Here is a 21,346-nt window from a genome sequence, read left to right as displayed (position 1 = left end):
GACTTTACAACTTTGAAAGAACGAAAATATTTATTGAAATTACTTACAGAATTGAGAAAGGTGTAATTTTGTTACTTTACTTCAAAAGGTGTGGGTGTTATTTTGGTTCGATGTGACAGCCGTTGGTAATGCGACATACATCCCACCGATAATCGATTTCTTGCCACACTCGTATCAGCATATCAGGCGTAACTTGTGCAACTTTCTCAATTCTGTAAAATTCAATAAATATTTATGAGCTTTCAAAGTTGTAAAGTCCTTTTATAATCACCCTGTATTTTCTTTATGCATGTAGTATATTTGAGATAAAAAATACCATTATTAACAAGTATCATGAACAATTATTAATATTATATAAGGTATATCAGGATGACTTGTATCACAGCTACAGTATCTATATTGATTGAATAAAATTAAGAACTTGATACCATAGAGTATCACAATAACGTAAGTAGATATCCCATGGATAAAGCGTTTATGTCGCAACTTTTACTGTTATCTCAAGTCGATTTCTATCGATTATTGTAGATTTTTACTGTTCTGGCCGGGTGAGAGTGTATGAACGTCACACACCTTTTTGGGAAAGAAATACGTGGACTATCGGCTTGAGATAACAGTAAAAGTTTCGACATAAACGCCCTATACCATGGGATATCTACTTGAGCTATTGTTTCTCTATGGTGATAATATAGTATAACCAGTTGTAAAATACATAAATATGAATTATTTTACTATGGAACTATTTATTTAAATATTGTAAATGTTTTGGTTATACTGGTGTGAATATTAACCAAAAAATGCTACTACTACTGAAGATGATTCCTTATAGTGCAAACTTGAGTTTGGCTTAAATAAATTATGTGGAACTGACAATATCGTTTTCTATTTCATCGTAATATGAATTATTATTAAATATAATTTTGTGTTTTGATTTATTTTATGTATATTGTGTTGATTTGAATAAATTGATTGATTGATTGATAATAATTATGAAATAATCTTCTACTATAGAAGGTGATAAATATAGAAAAGTAACAAGTATGCACTCCTATAAAATCCACTGACTTGAAAACATGAATCTCACTTTAGACTCCCCATAGTCTAACTCTGATCAAAATACGCCACTCATAATACGTGAGTGTGATAATAGACTTCTAGAAAATACAATGTTTGAAGAATAATACTGATTCACACGAAATAGAAATTGTCACAGCTTAGATTGTTGTTTGGCATGATGATTGATTGATTACTCGGTTGTTTCACTATGCGACGCCGCATATTCTGTGTTCACAAGTCCCCTACACACTAGCGAGAAGTCTCTGACGGTCTCCTGCAACTTGTGACGGTTTTTATGTCTGTAACAGGTCAAAAAATTTCAACATGAATTTTTCTCCTTGTACTTATTAATTCGAATAATCAATTTGAAACCTTGTATTTATTTATTAAAATAATGAATTTAATCACTAGAATAACAGTTTAGAATAACTTGAGGTTAATAAATCAAAACTTGACAATGAAGGAGTAAGCAAAATACATCATTGAAATTCATGAACACGTTAGCCATAGTTTAAAATCGTATGCCTAATATTCTTGACTTGTCTTATACTCCATAAATGGAGTTTTTAGGACGTAACTTAATCTTTTAAAAAAAGTTAACGGCACACACTTTCTTATGCAGAACGATCCAATAAATCAAAACTTGACAATGAAGGAGTAAGCAAAATACATCATTGAAATTCATGAACACGTTAGCCATAGTTTAAAATCGTATGCCTAATATTCTTCGTATAATAATTTACCATCGTCTACTCTCAATCATTGTAATGACTGTATATCATTGAATAAATAAATGAATGATAATAGTATCTTACGTTACAAGGACGGGAAAGGCCCTTTTGCAGTCGAGAATGACGTTTCTAGTCGAGGCGTTAGCCGAGACTGGAATTTCATTCGAGCACTGCAAAAGACATTCACGTCCAAGTAACGTACACTATTTTTTGTCATAACAATCTAAAGAAGAATAATTGAAAAATAGAAAACATTAACTGTTTGTGCTAAAGTTACTACATATGCATTCTATAAACATAACCTAGTTTACAAATTCTGAATTAGGAATTTTGCGGAAGTTGACGAAACTTCCACCTGGAGCGCTGAAGGTGGTTTTTTGTAGCAGTTTTGCTGTTCCTATTTCGGAACTAGGAAACATACTCGACTGTGAAGAAAACATAATATGTTTCATTAGAGTAGAGTATGCTGTAATGAGAATCATATGTTTATTTGTTCTGCAAAAGCTGTTTACCGGCTTGATTTCATGCATGGAAAACAGCTGAGATTGAATGACTATGACAAAAATATTTTTCTTTCCTATTTACTTCTAATTTTTATAAGCAATAAATCCAGCATGCAACATTTTGGACTGTATCATATTACCTAACTTCGGGAGCAAAATAGCACAAGGGTTGCCTTATTATTATTTCTCTTCAAATGTTATTTATATCTAGTTTCATTTGTACTAATAAATAAAGGAATCATTTTTAACTCACTTGACTACAGTTTTGGCGAAGTGAGCTTTGACCTGCAGCGAGGGTCGATGGGAGGGGAAATCTGCGCGAGAAAGGTGCGCAGTGAGCCATCTTGACATGTTGTCTGAGTGCTTTTTGTTCAGTTCCAAAAGAATGTCAGACAGTGGCTCGATGTTTACTCTAGATGCTGCACCGCCTGGAATAAAATTACATATTAATTTTCAGTTTTATTATTGCAAATTTTTATTATAGTATTAAATAATATTATCGTCTGATTAACCAAAATATATATTAATACATTTTGATGAATTGTGTTTAGTTGGATCAAAAAATGAATATGAATGACAACTTCTATGAATTTTTTTATTTCATTTTAACTTCTAGATAATGCAGTTTGTTTTATCAGCAATCAACTCAAATGTTACCTGTTTCTGAGGTAAGTTGATTGAATCGTGGACAAAATGAGGGCAGAGAAACACGAGGCGTTTTTTGAGCCAAGTCGGCACTGCACGACAGAACAGGAAGCTCTCCGATTGGCTGTTAGGGTTGGAGTATCGAGAATCAGCCTATCAAAGAGCTTCCTGTCATGTCATGCCGTGCTGACTCGTCTCAAAAAACGCCTAGTGTGTCCCTTCCCTAACAGAAGGCACATTATTCTATAATTGAACTAGTCAAATTGCTAGATATTTTTTAGTTCATATGTAAATGCATTTTGCCGTCCTTTATGGAAAAAATATTGTAAGCTAAGCCATAGAAAAAGAGTATCCTGCACAACATAAAGATCAAAACATAGTGGAGTGGCGAAGGTAGAATGTGAATTATCAGAAAATGTAGTTGAGAGTGTTTAAATAATGCATGTATCTAAATACCCTAGCTTCATTCTACCTTCTACCCTACCTTCACCGCTCTACTATATGCATTATTTTCAACACTCTCAACTACCTTCTCTGATACACTCTAACCTTCTTCGTCATAGAGAAAAGATAACAGAACGAGATATCCCATGGTATGAGTAGTTTATGTTCCAACTTCCAAGCCCATTTTTAGTTATCTAAAGCCGATTACTGACGACTACAGTTGATTGTTACTGTTTTGGCCGGGTGAGAGTGTAAGAACGGCACAGTAATGATTGAGTGCTTTATTTATGCAGATTACAATATAAAGAGGCTTATATACTTGCAGATTACAATATAAACTGGCTTATACACTTATATATAATAGCTTACAATTCAGTTTGAGATTGAATTTACATAACAGTATAAGAGACTACCAGCGTCACGTAGCTTCACGAAAGATAGCTACTTGGACTATCAGCTTGAATTGACAGTGAAATTTGGAACATAAACTTCCTGCACCATGAGATATCTTCTAAATACCACCATTTCTCTGAAAAACAATTATTTTTCAAGACTTTAATTTCTGATATTAAACTCTCATATTCATAGCATTTTATTGTCATTTTTTGTTTCGATTTCATTATCTCAGTATATTTTGTATTATACACGGTGCCCCACGAAGAGGTTTACACGTTTAATTATTGTCACAGATCCGCCCCAGTTGAAGTGTCATGTGTCACAATCCAGCTCCATGGGGGGGACACGGAAATATTTAGTTATTGATTTTGAATCATAAAACAATAAACTAAGATAATAATCGTTCAACCATGAGTACGATTTCTTCGTATAGAAGGCCTTACCTTGGGTCGGCAAATATTGCAGCCTATTTTGCTCCGTGGAGGGGGGTGAATGTACAGTAAAGAAGGAATTAATAATTAAAATGGTTGGATTAAAGAGAATAGTTGAACAGTTACAGTATTTGAGGTTATAATTTAACAGTATGTAGTTGTAGGTTAGGTTGACTAACTTTCGTTTGGCCGGGGAATTGATATCATTAAGTTCAGATTGTTTAAGTAGAATGACTGGTGTACGGATGAGACAGATTGAAAAAAATAATTTGCTCAATAGAGGGTTTGGCGGTCTACAAAGGTAGCCGAAGTAAGGACGGTGAATTTCTAACTTAACACTGTAGGTGATTATATGGTGAAATGGAATTGAATCCAATTTGATAATAGAATACAGTTCAATTTGAATCTGCTGGGTATGATTAATGCTGTCACTAGGATCAGACAGAGATAGTAATTTAGGAGTTGGACCTTTTCTCCAAATAATGACTAATATACTTAGAATCCAATAATTGTGCTGTAGTTGGGAAAGATATTAGACCGCATAAAACAGCAGACAGAATAGCAAATCCATGCGAACCGGGTCTCTGATAAATACTATGGGTTATATGAAGACAGAATGCTGAACCAAAGTAGTAAATATTTCGAGTACCGAGTTTAATTCTAATGCTGTTTTCACCTCGGTGTGGTAGGCTAGTGGCTGTCGATTTTTTATTTGATTCTGCGGGATATTCCCAATAAAAAGGTTTATTGTTTGATTAAGAAAATCGACCACCATTTACCACCAGAAGAAATAATAGTCTAATAATAGATACTATACTCGATAATGTCTGACTATTGCAAAACAGGATGTGTCCTGCACGATCAATATGTGTCAGTCGAGAAAGAACGAATTTGGAGGTGTAATGAAGTAAACCCAGTTTAATGAAACGGTAATATGGATATATTCTGAAAGATATACTTTTACAGCAAATATTGAATAAATTAATGAACAGATTTTACAAATTATGATTTTTAATCGATACAGAATGAATATTGAATGATAGCTGATTTGAATCTTTAAATTATAAATACTACCCAAGCAGCAAGGAAATGATTTGAAAGTGCTTGAAACTAATTGCCAGTGATTTAAAATTTGTCACCTCTTTTTAGGGCAAGTTAAATCATTTTAAAGTACTTTCAAATTACTTTTAATTCTCCATGAAATGTCATTGAAGACCAATGATTGAAAATGATTTATAAATTACCTCAAATGATTTAGTAAAGTACTTTAAAGTACTTTTCAATCATTTGAAGACCAATGATTGGAAATGATTTATAAATTACTTAGAATGATTTGAATGAAGTACTTTGAAGTACTTTTCAATTACTTGAAGACCAATGATTGAAAATGATTTATAAATTACCTTAAATGATTTAGTAAAGTACTTTAAAGTACTTTCCAATCATTTGAAGACCAATGATTGAACATGATTTATAAATTACTTAGAATGATTTGAATGAAGTACTTTGAAGTACTTTTCAATTACTTGAAGACCAATGATTGGAACTGATTTACGAATAATTTAGAATGATTGGAGTCAACTGATTTGAAGTACTTTGAAGTGATTTGAAAGAGACAATTATAATTACTTTAAAATCATTTACAATAATTTCAAGTCATTGAATTTTTTCTTCTCATTTCTGATTGAAATCCATTGACAATCATTCGGAATCATTTGAATGGAATGATTTGGAATTACTTGAAAATAATTTCCAATGATTTCTAATGAGTAATCCATATTGATAGTGAAAATTGAAAAACTTTGAATAAACTTTCGAGTATCCTCAACAGATCATGAAGTGTGAAGTATATCTCCATAATAATGTAGAAGGATCTTGTGGACCAATGTTTGGAAATGATTTATTGAACATTGAAAATTATTGAAGTCAAGTGATTGGAAATACTCTCCAATCGTTTGGAAATTGATGACTGCATGAGAATGATTTACAAATTGTTCAGAATTATTTGATCGAAGTAAATTACTTGAAAGTACTTTCCAATCATTCTATAATCGATGATTGAAACTGATTTATGAATGATTGGAGTAAAGTACTTGAAAGTACTTTCCAATCATTCTATAATCGATTATTGAAACTGATTTATGAATCATTTAGAATGATTGAAGTAAAGTACTTGAAAGTACTTTCCAATCATTGTATAATCGATGATTGAAAATGATTTATGAATCATTTAGAATGATTGAAGTGAAGTACTTGAAAGTACTTTCCAATCATTTTATAATCGGTGATTGAAACTGATTTATGAATCATTTAGAATGATTAAAGTAAAGTACTTTAAAGTACTTTCCAGTCATTGTATAATCGATGATTGAAAATGATTTATGAATCATTTAGAATGATTGAAGTGAAGTACTTGAAAGTACTTTCCAATCATTTTATAATCGGTGATTGAAACTGATTTATGAATCATTTAGAATGATTGAAGTAAAGTACTTGGAAGTACTTTCCAATCATTTTATAATCGGTGATTGAAACTGATTTATGAATCATTTAGAATGATTGAAGTGAAGTACTTGAAAGTACTTTCCAATCATTTGAAAATCAAAATTGTTCCCAATTGAAATTGTTTGACAATAATTTGGATGAAATAATTTAGAATTGCTTAATAGTTGTTATCAAAGGATTCAAGGCTCTGCAGGATAGCCGGGTAAATTCAGGATTCATTACCCGTTCTTGTAAGAACTAGGCTCGGATTAAAAGAAAAAGAAGTAGAAAATCTCTGAAGAAGGTATGTGTGTGAGTGTGAGAGCGCCAGAGGGAGAAGAGAGAAAGAGGGAAATAGTCAGTCTTTCATAGAAGAACTCCCCCCCACAATGAAAAATCTATTCACAGTTACAGGCTTCCGTGACTAATTGATTGTTGTAGGTTTAGGAACTGGCATAAACATGTTCCTAGCCATGCTGAAAAGTCTTGTTAGACACTTTTATACTGTGAACAGATTCACTTTCTACTGTCAGCATTCCTTATAAATAACATCAATGTTCCCCATTCAGTCGATGCTGACCGAGTCAGGTACTTATAGTGTGGCTCACTTTCAAAAAACAGTATTCCTCATGAATAGCATCAATGTCCCACCTTCAACTAATGCTGACAGTATCTCACTGTAAAGCTGCTTGGTTGTGTGTCAGTGTACCTTATAAATAACATCGAAGCTCGTCTTGTTCAACTAATGCTGACATTTTAGAGTGAATCTCACTATAGAGGAGCTTGGTTGAGTGTCAGCATACCTCGTGAATGATATCAATGCTGTTTCCGTTCAATCAATGCTGTCAGTTTAAGATGAATGACATCATAGAGTAGCTCTGATGTGTCAGCATACTTCTGAACAGCATCAATGCTGTTCCCTTCCAGCTAATGCTGACAGTTTTAAGTGAATCTCACCACAAAGCAGTAGCAATAGATTGGTAGCAAGACAATTTGGACGAATGTTGTTTCTACAGCCGCCTGTTTGTATGTCTCAGTATGTTACAATATATACTGGCTTATGCACTAATTTACTATAAATGACAGTATTGCTGTTTATTCAACGAATTTTACTAAGTATGAGAATGAAGATTGAATGCAATTTGAAAAACAATAGTATTATATTGCGATGTAACTACATGGATTGGCGGTGTTTCAACAAATAAAATTATTGTCAACTCTCTGAATATAACATAACATCCTTCCCATTAGAACACGATCGGGAGAGAGATATATAGAGAGATATATAGAGAGAGAGATACATTTTTTAACAAAGTAAATCTGCTTCAAACTTAAAAGGAACTTTTTTCGGGACCAAGTTTCGCATATTTCGTCACATATCTTAAAAATTACTGTAGCTACAGGTCTGGAAACGGTTTTATTGAATTTTTCAGTTCATTTTACATAAAGTACGCTAAATTGTACATCTTAATTAACAGCCAACAAATACCCGTAGGGCTTCGTTTCAGCAGAGGCACAGAAATTCAGACGAAATCTTCCACCCTCTATCACTTGGTAACTAAGCATTTTCGGACCTATGTTAATTATAACTTTTTTCTTTTTTTGATGTGAGGAATCACGCCCTGATTTATGGGCACCTTTTTTCAGAACATTCTGTATACTGATTATATTTTGTCCACTCTCAGGTCAAGATCCCTTTACTCATGAACTCTTTCTGCGAATAACTTTCAAAAGGGAGTGAATAATGTAAGAACTATTGTTTACAGGAAAACTGAGCCCAAAACCGGTCGCCTTCAGTCAACTGAAGGCGGTCACGCACCGCTTGTGCGTGCGTGTGAGGGTCTGTCACCTCCATTTTTCAGTGGCTTGCAAACGATAAATTCCTTCGCTAGATTCCATTTAGAAACCGTACGGATGTGAAGATTTTTATGAAAACATTGATTTCAACAGAATCATCAAAACTAATTCATGTTGCAAGATAAATTTCCAAAATATTCATCAAAAACGCCAGGAAAAAATCATAAAAGTTTCCCACTTAATAGAGCAATATAAATGTTTTCTCAAGAAATATCAATTTTTCACCTCGCAACTTGAATAGAGAATTAACAAACCTTCAAAATGAGATATTGACTGGAACTTTCGGATGAAAATCAACCGAGTTATATGGAATCCCAATTAACATTACGATTATGGAGATAGCAATTCGACATGGTTCCCCTCCTGCAGAGTCTTGAAAATATGTATCAGTAGTTAACGTTATTCTTGACGAGGCAATGAATAGAGTGGCAAATGTGACCCCAAAATGTAATGATTTATGATATACGATAATAATTGAAATAATGGGAAAACATAACTTGGAAGTACTGTGATTGAACCAGGGATAAATATTAAATAAGCCAGTTACACAAACACATCGATTTTTTGCCGTTCTTATAATTCTACCAAATTGAATGGACAACATCATGCCTTTATCAAGTTAGGTTTAATCTAATAGAATTTATGGGGACGGCAAAAAATTGGACGAGTAGAAATCGATGTGTGTGTAATAATCTTCGAACACTGTAAGTCTGTAACTGGAAATAGTAAAATTCAGGACCTGAATGGATGCAGTCTTATGAACGAAATATGTGAGTAATAGTTAATGGAAGTATTGTAAATAAATGTAATCATCAGTAAAACTAGTAGCTTGCGAAATTTTAAAACTTATAACCTTCTCTAAACTGAGACCCTATCATAATAAACTCGTAAATCAAAATCGAATATAGATATAATACAACCACCTATTAAATACCGAGAGAAACAAAAATGTTTTTCCATCAGGAACCATAAAAATAACTGAAAACCATTACCAGGTAGCGCGCCAAATTCAAAATCCGAGAGATCTGATCAGCTTCCTGTTTAAGTGAATTAACTGATAAACCCTCGTTTATATAAAATACTCATCCACATATTTTATCACACTTCAGGAAATTAATCAATTGACATAAATTTATCTTAAAATTCTTACAATACCCAGATAGCAACGAAAACCTTTTTAAATCATTACCATAGACTTTAAATAAAAACTTCTCACATAAACTTGTGAAAACCTTGTGAAGGGTAAACTGAAGAGGTTTTCGTTATGGGGGATGGGAAATTCACGAATGACGCATCAACACGTCTGAACTTCTAGACTGAAATTTTGCATAAATATTCCTTATTTATCAAGGATGGTTATAGGCACATTTTAAATTCTTCAGGATTTCATTAGGTCAATTTTTAGTTTGACATGTTTCTAATTAGACCCTTGCGGAGCACGGGTTACCTGCTAGTTGTTAATATATTCAAGCAAAGTGAGATAAATTAGATAGATAGATCACAGTTCTTTATCCATGTTACAATATATACTTGCTTATACACTAATTAACATTGAATGGCAGTATTGCTAATCAATAAATTTAATGAATTCTACAAAGTATAAAAAATCAATTGATGAAAATAAAGATAGAATGCAATTTGAATAACAATAATATAATATTGTAATATATCTACATAAATCGGCGGTGTTTCAACAAATAATTGTCGACTCTGAAAAGTGTATAAAAAATAATATCCTTCCCACACGACCAGGATAATTATTGTGAGAGAGAGACAAAATAAGATTGAGGGGACGAAAGAGAGAGGGAAAAATGATAGTGAGAAAGTGAGGTAGGACTTTCTGTCCTATTGTTAGTTGCTCATCCAACTACCCCCGGTAGTGTAACTATAGCTACCAATACATACATGTATTTACAAAGCAAGAACATCGTTCTCAACATTTTCTGAAAGAAGAAAGTTGAAAAGTAGACAATGTTTCTAGTTTATCAATAGCTCAGAACTCAAAAGAATGAGTCAACGGCACTAGCTGGCTCTTTGATGATGACACTCTTGTCTTTGCTTTGCTGGGCAGGCACGGAATTCTATACTACACGTTAACGTAACGTATGGAGTTCCTTGTAGGCTACATCGTAGTAGGACCTGATATAATATAGTATAGAGTTCTTAATAACTGTGTAATGGGAGTTGTGAGTGAACTGTGCACTTATTACTGACTAGCAGGTAACCCTCTAATTGAAAACTTGACAGACTGGAAACTTGACCTACTGAAATCTTGAAAAATTTTAAATAGGCCTTTAACCATCCTCGATTAATTAAGAGTCCAGATGCAAAATTTCAAGTCAATCAGTCCAGTAGTTCAGACATGATGATGTGTCATTCATGAATTTCTCATCCCGCACGTCATAAGCCAATCCTTTCCTTTAAAATCCAATATTAGATCAGTTAATACTAGCAGTAGGATGAGTAAAACTATAATCTTCATAAAAATAATAAATGCTAAGTAGTAGGCCTATAAACTTGAATTAATATGATTAATAACTAATAAGTAGGCCTATAAAAATGAATTAACGTTTGAAGTCTTATGAAAGTATAATCTGTCAAAGTATTTAAAAAAACTTGTTGCAAATATAATGTGAAAGCAACAAAATTTTATAGAACACACTAGACTACAGTTTTGTTGCAGGAATGATAGGTAGTTTTTGAAATATCTGTTGATGAAAGGCTATAAGTTATTCATTACTCTCTTCCTATCCTAATAATATATAGTATATAAATTATGATTATAGTAAGTTTACAGCAAAATTATAAAAATAAAAGTTTGAGATCTTCATTCTCTTTGGTAGCCTATCATGCAAATCATGATAATTTATCTCTTTTAATGTCTTTAATTATGGAGAGACTTTTTCAGATAAGCTACAATAATGCGGACTAGATACTTGAACGATTGTCATTACTATACCCATCCTCAATGAGCCCAATATGAGATCATTATTAATACATCAATTGATTAATTGATTTGCTAGAAGCTAACATGACTTGAAGGTTTAAAAAATATCTGAAAACGGTCCTTAAACTCTCTTGAAGTTAAAGTAATTATTATCTTCACCAGACTTCACAGAGAGCACCTAGGACCTAAGAAAGCTGTGATGTTTTTCGTTTGTAATGTGATTATAGGAATAAGAAATCCTTCTTAGTTTTATCGCAATCAATAGGGTAGTTTTTCATAAATTGTGATTAGTGAGTCGGTTCAGAATTCCTCAATAATGAACTTGAGCTATAGATTTATCACATATGGTACTGAACCGATCGCATACAATTAACCCAGTAGATCTATATATTAATGAATCTAGTTTAAATTAATTTTCACTTGGATTGAAAATTGGCAACTTTTGCAGGTTATATAAATATTATTATCAAAGAACACTGAAATACCAATGGTAACATCAGATCAAGCTTAATTCGATAACCGGTAACCAAGATATATAGACTATCAAAGAAGATTAATAACTTTTACTACATTCATGATAAAATTGAGACTACGGTATTTCGAATAAGAATGTATAAAATTCCTCCAATATTTTAGATAAAATTTATCTCAAAATTGGAAAATGTCTCCATTTTAATTCACAATATTAATAGACTTAGCGCCAATCCCAACCAAAGCCCTGCGTAAAGAAATATTCAGACAGTCCTTTATTACCTCTACCGAATTGAAACTATAATAATCATCCATTAATCAAATACATTCTTTCAACAAAAGTTACCTTGACTTGACCAGTGATTGGTGAGTTGCATACCCTAATGCTACACTTCGGATTTGTTAAAAGTTCTTTGGAAGATTTGAACTACAAACTTCCAGAATATCAATTTACAAAGGTTCAGATTGAGAATATTATTCAAAATTGGTTTCCATGATCGGGGATTGGCATGGATTCGAGGAATCAAATTGAATTGTATGGAATAAACTGAGGAATCAATTCGAAGAAAGTTGCGTGAACAATAAGAACAGCAAATGATAACAAAAGCCATACTCCCAGTCAATTCAATCATTGCAATTACATATTTGAGAATCGTAATTCTAGACTAATCTGTGGTTCTTAAAGGCTGGGAATGAGCTTGTACAATTATTATTGAAATCCCACACAAGACAATATGGTTTGTTCATTAAGCAACATGGAGGAGGAAGTAGATATAGGTCACTTCATTTCAGGTGCTTAATTCTTAGCAAATACAGGCGAAATTGTTTTGACAAGATATGTCTTTTGCGGCCGGAGTTAAAAATCCTTTCAAATTGGGATGAATGACATTAGGCCTATACTCGTACCAGAGAAAACTCCTATAATTGTATTCTGTGCTCGTACGTAGTACGAGTTGATGTTGGTGTTACATGGAAATAACAAAATTCATCTTTTAAATACAAGAATTGCCTTCGGTCTTCTCTCTTTTCGAAGTTGATCGATATTATTTATTTATTTTGAGATCTCACAACATCAATTTTGAGATCTTTAGGTTATATTTCCCAAGTCTTTTTTAGTATCAGTATTCTGTACTTTCTTTGATATCGTAGCAAGAGACATAAGTATTATACTTTCCATTACAACTAATATACATGTGGGAAACTGATCATAATATTCGAGAATACTTTGCATCATGTAGGTTTCTCTTTTTATTCTCAGATTGTAGACATCGAAGGCTCGATATTCTTAAGAATACAGAACGATTTTCAATATTAAAGCATGGAACAAAGTTTTTTCTCAGGAATACTTCATTCATAATCGGTCCGATTATTCAATTATGCATAAAATATAATTTGTTTGATTTGAATTTCCAACTTTGTCTTGAAGTTGAATGAGCTTAGAGTTGATAGTTCAAGTAATCTCTGGTTTTCTACTTCATCAGTAAATGCACAAAACGCTACTTTTTTGGCTTATCTTTGTAATCAATCTTGATTACCAGCTTTAAATTTAAAAATATTTTTATATTTAATATTGTGCTCATATGATCGATTTTTTGTCTTGTGATTTAGATACTGTAGCCGATTGAGCTATAGACAAACTGTAAAGCTCATCTTATTAGTGAATAAAGGATATATGTAATAGTGCAATATATTATAATAGAACATGAAAAGGATCTTGACTCTTGAACTTTGAAATAATTAACACAGATCACCAGACTACATTGCCCTCGCTTTTTTCTTTTTGGTCGTCAGGGTTTATCACCCTGCACAGCTCTCACCCCCCTTTCCATACCTTCCAACACCTCTACATCAACCATTCTTTCCTTATGATTTCGACTGCATGCTTTGCCCACAATATCAGTACCGTTCGGTTCTCTCCTTTTGTAATGGCAGGCCATTGTCCACTGTCCACTCCCTGTTCAACAACCACTCCTTCTCTGTCTAACATCACTCACTCTCTCACATTCTTCCTCCCTTCTTTTCACTACACGTTGTCGAAATCGAAGCGTTTTGCCGCGTTTTTGGATTTTGGTCTTCTCATCTACTCTAGTCTCTGTAAGTGTTTCAGTCGAAAAGGATGCAACAACATGCACCACATTTCGCATGTAAGTCAAAAGTTCCAGTTCTCTTTACAGTGCTTCAGTCGTTTATTAGTTTTAAAATAACGTGAATATTTGATCTTCTATCAAAAAATGTAAGTACATAATATTACTCTAGAACTCTAAGTACAGTTTCGAATACGATAATATATTCATGCTTATGCTACTATATACTGACAGTTCTGAATATGGATGTGCAAGAGGATGTGTTCCAATTATGTATTAATATCTTATAAATAAATTTCAGCCCAATGACATGATTTTACAATTATGAATATAACAGCAAATTCAATTTAATTATTACCTTACGGTATGTAGTTTCGACTATGGAAAAAAGAAATAATTTAGCTATTTCAGAAATATTCAACCTCAAATTTTATTGAAATGAAAAAGTTTATATTTATTTATTTACATTTAACAATTATCAATATATTAACTCAATTCATTTCAAATTATACTTAGCATCTGTTATATTGTTCACTTATTAAGGTTCTACTTCATTATTATGTTTTTGGGCCTATTGGACCTAAGATATGCAATATATTGATAGGCTCAATATTATAAATCGAATAAGTTGTTAACATCCATGATGACAACAAAAAATATTCCTGACCATATGAAAGTGGAAAATTCAAACTGATTTTATAACGTGTAATTTGTGATTAATATGATTTATGCTACCACTGTACATGTTTTCCATATCTATTTCTGAATCATGATATCCTGTTATCCTCATAAAGGACGAAGGAAAGAGTCAATTTTATTGACAACCGAATAACTTTGATCTGTAGAATGGTCTCAAAGATATGCTGATTTCAAATTTTGAAGTAATTTAGTCAAAGAGTTCGGTACAGTAGCTGTTATCACGAGTAACATATCGTGCTAACGCTAAAATCCTAGAGTCCAAATTAAGAACTCGCTACACTTGTTCAATGAATAAGGTAGAAAATAATCGAGATAAAACCTTTCTAACAACAATCCAGCATACATATTTATATATCGTACCTCTTCTCACATGTGAAAAGCTACAAAACGTTGAGGTACCGACGCTTCTTATTCAACTGTTTATTATCATTGACTGAATTCAATATGCATAAGTAGAGGATGGAGTAGATGTAACAACAATAAGCCTACAAAAAGTAGATGAATAATATTTCTACCTGCAATATTGATACCTGTAAATTTGTTCTATTGTTGTCAAATTTTCATTTGCAGGGAAATGTTTGCGATTGGCAATGTATGGAGAATGATTATAATGATGCTACAGAGTAATACGGTATCGAAAAAAGAGATGAGCAAAAAAGTGGAAGCATACATTAATTATTCATAATGCATATCTCAGCAACAACAAAAAATTTAATTGCTAGAAGAAAACTCAGGACACATTGGATCAAATGTGAATAAAACTTTCAAAGGTAAGATACACCTTATAATTAGGTAAGATAATTGTAATTACCTACCATCTCATCATTTTGCGCAAATACTTTTAAATTAAATTTCACACTCCTCAACTCACTCACTCAGTGGCAAGTAATGCTGTTGTAGAAACACCATCTACTTGGCGTTATACATTATATTATTTCAGAATCATCACAATAATAACTTTAATCCACAATGACAACCGAATTCCTTTTACGGAAGTTCTGTTATCAAGTCAGTATCAATACGGCATTAGATTTTCTTAAAATAGTTTAATCATTAGAACTCATAAACTAGAAGTTCAAGTAGTAAATCATAGTGAATTATTAATTATATTATTAATACAGTACTAAAGTGATGAATTCTTTTCAACTTATACAGTATTTTTTACTGTCGGTACTCTTATCTGTACCGGTATTACATTTTTCCAAAGAAAGAGCTTCAATACATATTTTTCTTGAAAAAATTACATTAAGGAAATTAATTTATCAGTGTTCATTTCATTTTTTTCTTCTCTGACTCCTTTTTTGACTCGCGCTTGGCGCTCGGTAACCTCCTGTGTGGTGTGATGTACGTGTAGCTCGCTCCAGTTGGAGGGGCTGCCAGAACAGTTTATGAAGAGAGGCTGCATACTTTCTAATTTCTCTGTATCCTCCGCTCATACATAAATTATTTTCCTCCATTATTTTTACCTTTTCTCTATTTAAATTTTTATTGAATCTTCATTCCAATTTTTCTTTTCCAATTTCAATTTTTCTGCATACCCCACTTCCACACTGGTAAAGAATTCTTTATAATTATTTTTATTCCAGTTTTACTCTTTTTCTTCCATTTCTAATGAAAAGTCCTGTTATTACATTCAGTTTGAATTCAGCTTCCATAAAAGTAGCCCAATTAACACTTACTGTAACTATATTTTCATAAATTAATACTTGACATTATTTCATTTTATTAAAACGTTGTAATCCATTATAAATATACCCTTGAACATTTCTTAGCTTCAACTTATTTAATAACAATTCTTTTGTAATAAGATATCAATAATTAGTTCATGAAAGATGTGCTATTTTCCATATTGCTTGTCTGGGGTTTTTCTCACTCATTCCATTAATATTTGTATATATATCTGTAAGTATCTGTATTATGATTCTTTCCAATCCTAAAATCTAATCTCATCCTTCCAGGTGTCTGCCAAAGAAATTTCTAAAAGATGGTCAATGAGTCTGTCATTGGAGAAGAAGTCAACGATTGGCTCCTGCAACCGAAATTTAGAAGAGCGCGCAGGTGAAAAAAGTCTTAATATGGTTAATTATGATTTAATTGTATCTTAAATGAGAATGGAATATAGTTTACCAAGCAATAGTCAAGTGAATTGCCTCTAAATTCGGGGTTGCGTTCTGTAATGACTCATGGATGTTTTACATCCGTTAATTGCACATACCATTATGTAATTTATCACATTACATATAGGCTATAGCCTACATAATATGCCCTGTAATATATTATATTACCGATACTCAATATATTTTTCAACGAATAAACTAATACTTGTCGTGTTAATAAAGAGAAACAAATAAATAGATAGTCAATAATAGTTAATATCAGGTCGAATTCACCGAGATAACTTTTATTCAAGCTTTAAAGCCTCTACTATTATATACTATATACCTCGGGAGTTGCCTACCTTATTTGCAAAATATACTTATTTTGATGTGTAAAATAATCATTCAAGTATTCGTATTTTACTATTTTGGATACGGTATATTTTTCCTTTTTCTATTTGTTTATTCAAATTTATATTGCATCTTTGTATCTTGTGAAGCAATAAAAATGTATTATTACTATTAAGAGGGCAATGAAGAACAATTTTGTGTAATAGATAAAATGAAAGTTCATATATTGCATAGTTATTGATATACTTCAATCGACACATAAGGCTATAACAATTAACAGTAGGCTATACTAAAATCATAATTTCTCAAGATTGGACTTAGTCAACGAAATATTATTTGGTCATAATTTTATAGAACAAATGCCAATTTTTACATGAAAAATGCCCATTCAAATTGACGAATCGGATATTTCTAATGATTTGATATTCTATTCTTTTGTTCTATTGATTTGAAATACAGAGTCGTCATTAAAATATTCTAGTGGTATTTATCTAGAGGTCAAAAATTACATTTTTAGGAGAGCAACTGAAATAATTCAATACGACGAGCTCTTATGACAATAACTTTGTATTTCTAACAGATAAGTAAAGTAAACATATTATTTCCAAATTTAGACGACATTCTTCATAATAATTATTATTGATTGATTGATTGATAATGCACATAACTAAGTTTCTCAAGCTTCCAATTTTGTTATCTGTTGAACTTGATCTGCTGTAGGCCTACATGCAAATGCTTCCGTTTTTTACTAATTTTTGTACCTGAAGTTATACAGTGAAGATGAAATTAAAATTAAGTTGATTTAATTTTTGTTCACAGACATGGAGAAAAGGAGAAACATCTCGCTGTATGCTGAAGTCGATGAAGACGAGACAGTAGAGGATTTTGGAGCTTCAGCCATGAAGTGCAAGCACAGTGTCTAAACACTTTTTGAGCCTGATTATAATATTATATTGAGAAAATTTAATTCCAATCCAGTAATATACTATATAAGATGTGAATGCGTTCAAGTAAAGGATTTATTAATTAATTTTGAAGTCATGTAATTTTTCACATCCAGCTGAATATCCTTTTTATTCTAGAAAGTAGATTATAATTTTTGTCACATAAAATTGAAGATATATTTTCCATCACATAATATTTAAAGTGGATTATCATAGCTTTTGATGACTTGGGTGATCATGAAATTGGTTTATCCTGCAGTTATGCAGATTGATCTTAATCAGACTGATATGGTAGTTATTTTATAATGCTTGGAAACGACTTTCAAATAATATGGTACCGGTACTGATATATGGAATGAACAATACGGTACTGACTCTAAAGGACTTATTCCAACAATTGACTGTGCTTTTCAAATGGTTTTCAACTGGTTTACACATGAAATGTTGCCCACTTAAAGCATTGTAATTCATTAGAAATGAATTCGAATGTGATTTTATTATACCATGAAATGCTATTTAGAGTGATTTTAGAGTAGCCTACATTTTGAAAGATTCTTGAGAACGTTTTCAATAATATAAGTGATACAAAATTATTTTCAAGTAGTTGAAAAATCCAAATTTTGCCCATTCACAGAACTTTTGATCATTGTAAAGTAATTCAAACAGGATTTGGAAGTATGTGTATTCTACTTTGAAATGCTTTAAAGTGATTTAAATCTACTTTGAAATGCTTTGAAGTGATTTGAAAAGTACATAAGTCAATGATTTTGAATGATTCTTAAGAACTTATTCAATCATTTGAAAGTAATTATAAATCACAATTTTGCCCACTTAAAGCATTGTAAATCATTGTACAATCATTTAAAAGTAATTTAAAAGTGATTTAAATCTACTTTGAAATGCTTTGAAGTGATTTGAAAAGTACATAAATCCATGATGTAGGCTAACCATCATGAAAATCATGAAAATTGAAATTTTTTTATTTTCTCGAATCCATGATGTAAATCTAAAATCCATGATGTAGGCTAACCATCATGAAAATCATGAAAATGAAATTTTTATTTTCTCGAAAATCCATGATGTAATTCTCAGAAATCCATGATGTAGGCTACCCATCATGAAATCATGAAAATTGAAATTTTTTTCTTCCTTCGAAATCCATGATGTACATCTCAGAAAATCCATGATGTAGGCTAAACCATCATGAAAACATGAAAAATTGAAATTTTTTTTTTTTTCCTCGAAAATCCATTATGTAATTCTCAGAAAATCCATATGTAGGCTACCCATCATGAAAATCATGAAAACTTGAATTTTTTATTTTCTCGAAAATCCATGATGTAATCTCAAGAAATCCATGATGTAGGCTAACCATCATGAAATCATGAAAAATGGAAATTTTTTATTTTCTCGAAAATCCATGATGTAAATCTCAGGAAATCCATGATGTAGGCTAACCATCATGACAATCTGAAAAATTGAAATTTTGTAGTTTGAGGGCTGTACAATCTTTTGGTACATCACATTATATATTACGTGCCCATTCATGCACCGAACTATTTTAAATTCTACACAGTTTACAAAGTAGGTTCTAAAAATATGAAAATATTCTAGGAAAATTTCAGCTCCCTAACCTTCGTAGAAACAAAATGGCGGCAGCAGTTTTTTCAGGAAGAGAATTGGTAAAATTTTCAATATGCCGCCATTTTATTCCTACTAAAATTAGGGAGCTGAAATTTTCCCGGAATATTTTTAGAACCTACTTTGTAAACTGTGTAAAATTTGAAAACGTTCAGTGCATGAATGGGCACGAAATATAAAATTAAACGTGTAAACATCTTACACCGTGTATGCTAACGACATGGTTAAGTGGTAGAGTAGTGGACAGTAACTCCGCCACGTCAACAAATAAAAAAGCCATTCTATTCTGTGCAGCATTATGTGTGTTTAAAGTAAATAGTGTGCTTATACGGACCTATACAAGCGAGAAGAGTCTCCACTAGTTTTTCGCCATACTGTTGCACACATGCTAATAGCAGGTTATGGTCGCGACTATGAGATATCACAGCTGTGAAGAAGAAGACGGCTGCTTTCACCGTTATTAGTTCTGGCAGCAGAAGGATCTTCATGGCTGCAAACAAATAGAAAAAAATATAAATAGAAAAAACTTTTCAGTCAGTTCCGTGCACTTTTCAAGTGGAAAACATCATCTTAAAATGCAGAAATATTGAGGGCCGGTTTCCGAGCTTGGGATTTAGCTAAGCTCTAGACTTTAAACAGCTGGAGTCAGAAAATTGGCTTCCCGAAACGGGGCGTAGTAGCAGTAAATAGTTGCAGCAAAATAAATCTTTATTTTCTTATTTCTATAATTGGAAACGTTTTTCCTTGACGAAATGAAACATTCCTAAATAGTTCAGAAAAGCTGAAATTTTGCACTATTTTCTCTTTATTTTATTTTGTGTTCAATTTTCAATTGTGTTCATGGTTTTTCGAAATTTAATATAAACGTGACTTTGACTATGACTACGACTACGCCCCGTTTTAGAGAGCCAATTTTCTGACTCCAGCTGTTTAAAGTCTAGAACTTAGCTAAATCCCGAGCTCGGAAACCGGCCCTAAATCATCAATGAATGCAAGGGTGTTATCACATTGAATGCGTATATGTACAAGTGCAAGCTTGGTACATGACCATGCGTGCAGATGAAAAACAAAATCTGAAAAGAGCAATAGGTGCTCGCACATATTATATGTGGCTAGCTTTTCAATGAAATATCTGTCTATCTGGTGAAAATTGAAGGATTTTAGGTTATGTTTATCATAATTTAAATTTGTGCATCTATTTTCTTTAAAAAAATCACGATGAAATGAAATTTATTATTTAACCATTAAAAAATATATTTTCTTGACGATTGAAATATAATTGTAATTTTAAACAAGAATGAACAGAAAAATAAAAATCTCAGTACCCCTTTTGAAATATTTTATCACAACATGTTTCGGACATTCATGGCTGTTGAGAGAATAAGTTAAAAACAAATGAAATATTGTATTTTCTCAATCTGATTCAAGTGAAATTGATGTAACAGTAATGTAAGTATTAATTACCTGTTTTTACTAGAATGTCCTTGATACAGTATTCTCAGAAATATTTTAATACATCTATTTATCCACTTTTCAACTGGAATCCAATTTCTATCCACTCTTCTA

The 21,346-nt window shown here is 32.0% G+C and overlaps 1 protein-coding gene across 1 annotated transcript in view; it reads right to left on the bottom strand.

Moving 5' to 3' along the window:
* Positions 1-1,187: 1,187 nt before the first annotated feature.
* The window catches only part of LOC120354120 (importin-13-like), a 21,171-nt gene continuing 1,012 nt past the window's right edge, over positions 1,188-21,346 (bottom strand). The window contains exons 2-4 of the mRNA XM_039440408.1: positions 20,115-20,270; positions 2,544-2,718; positions 1,188-1,355 (exon numbers count right to left, since the gene is read on the bottom strand). Coding sequence (XP_039296342.1) covers positions 1,247-1,355; positions 2,544-2,718; positions 20,115-20,270 — 440 coding nt within the window. The 3' untranslated portion in view covers positions 1,188-1,246. The remainder of the gene's footprint in view (positions 1,356-2,543; positions 2,719-20,114; positions 20,271-21,346) is intronic.

The sequence above is a fragment of the Nilaparvata lugens genome, chromosome 13 (genome assembly GCF_014356525.2).
Source record: "Nilaparvata lugens isolate BPH chromosome 13, ASM1435652v1, whole genome shotgun sequence".
In the NCBI taxonomy this organism is placed as follows: Eukaryota; Metazoa; Arthropoda; class Insecta; order Hemiptera; family Delphacidae; genus Nilaparvata; species Nilaparvata lugens.
Note: the sequence above shows the minus strand (reverse complement) of the source record. Positions and strands in the feature narration are given on the sequence as shown.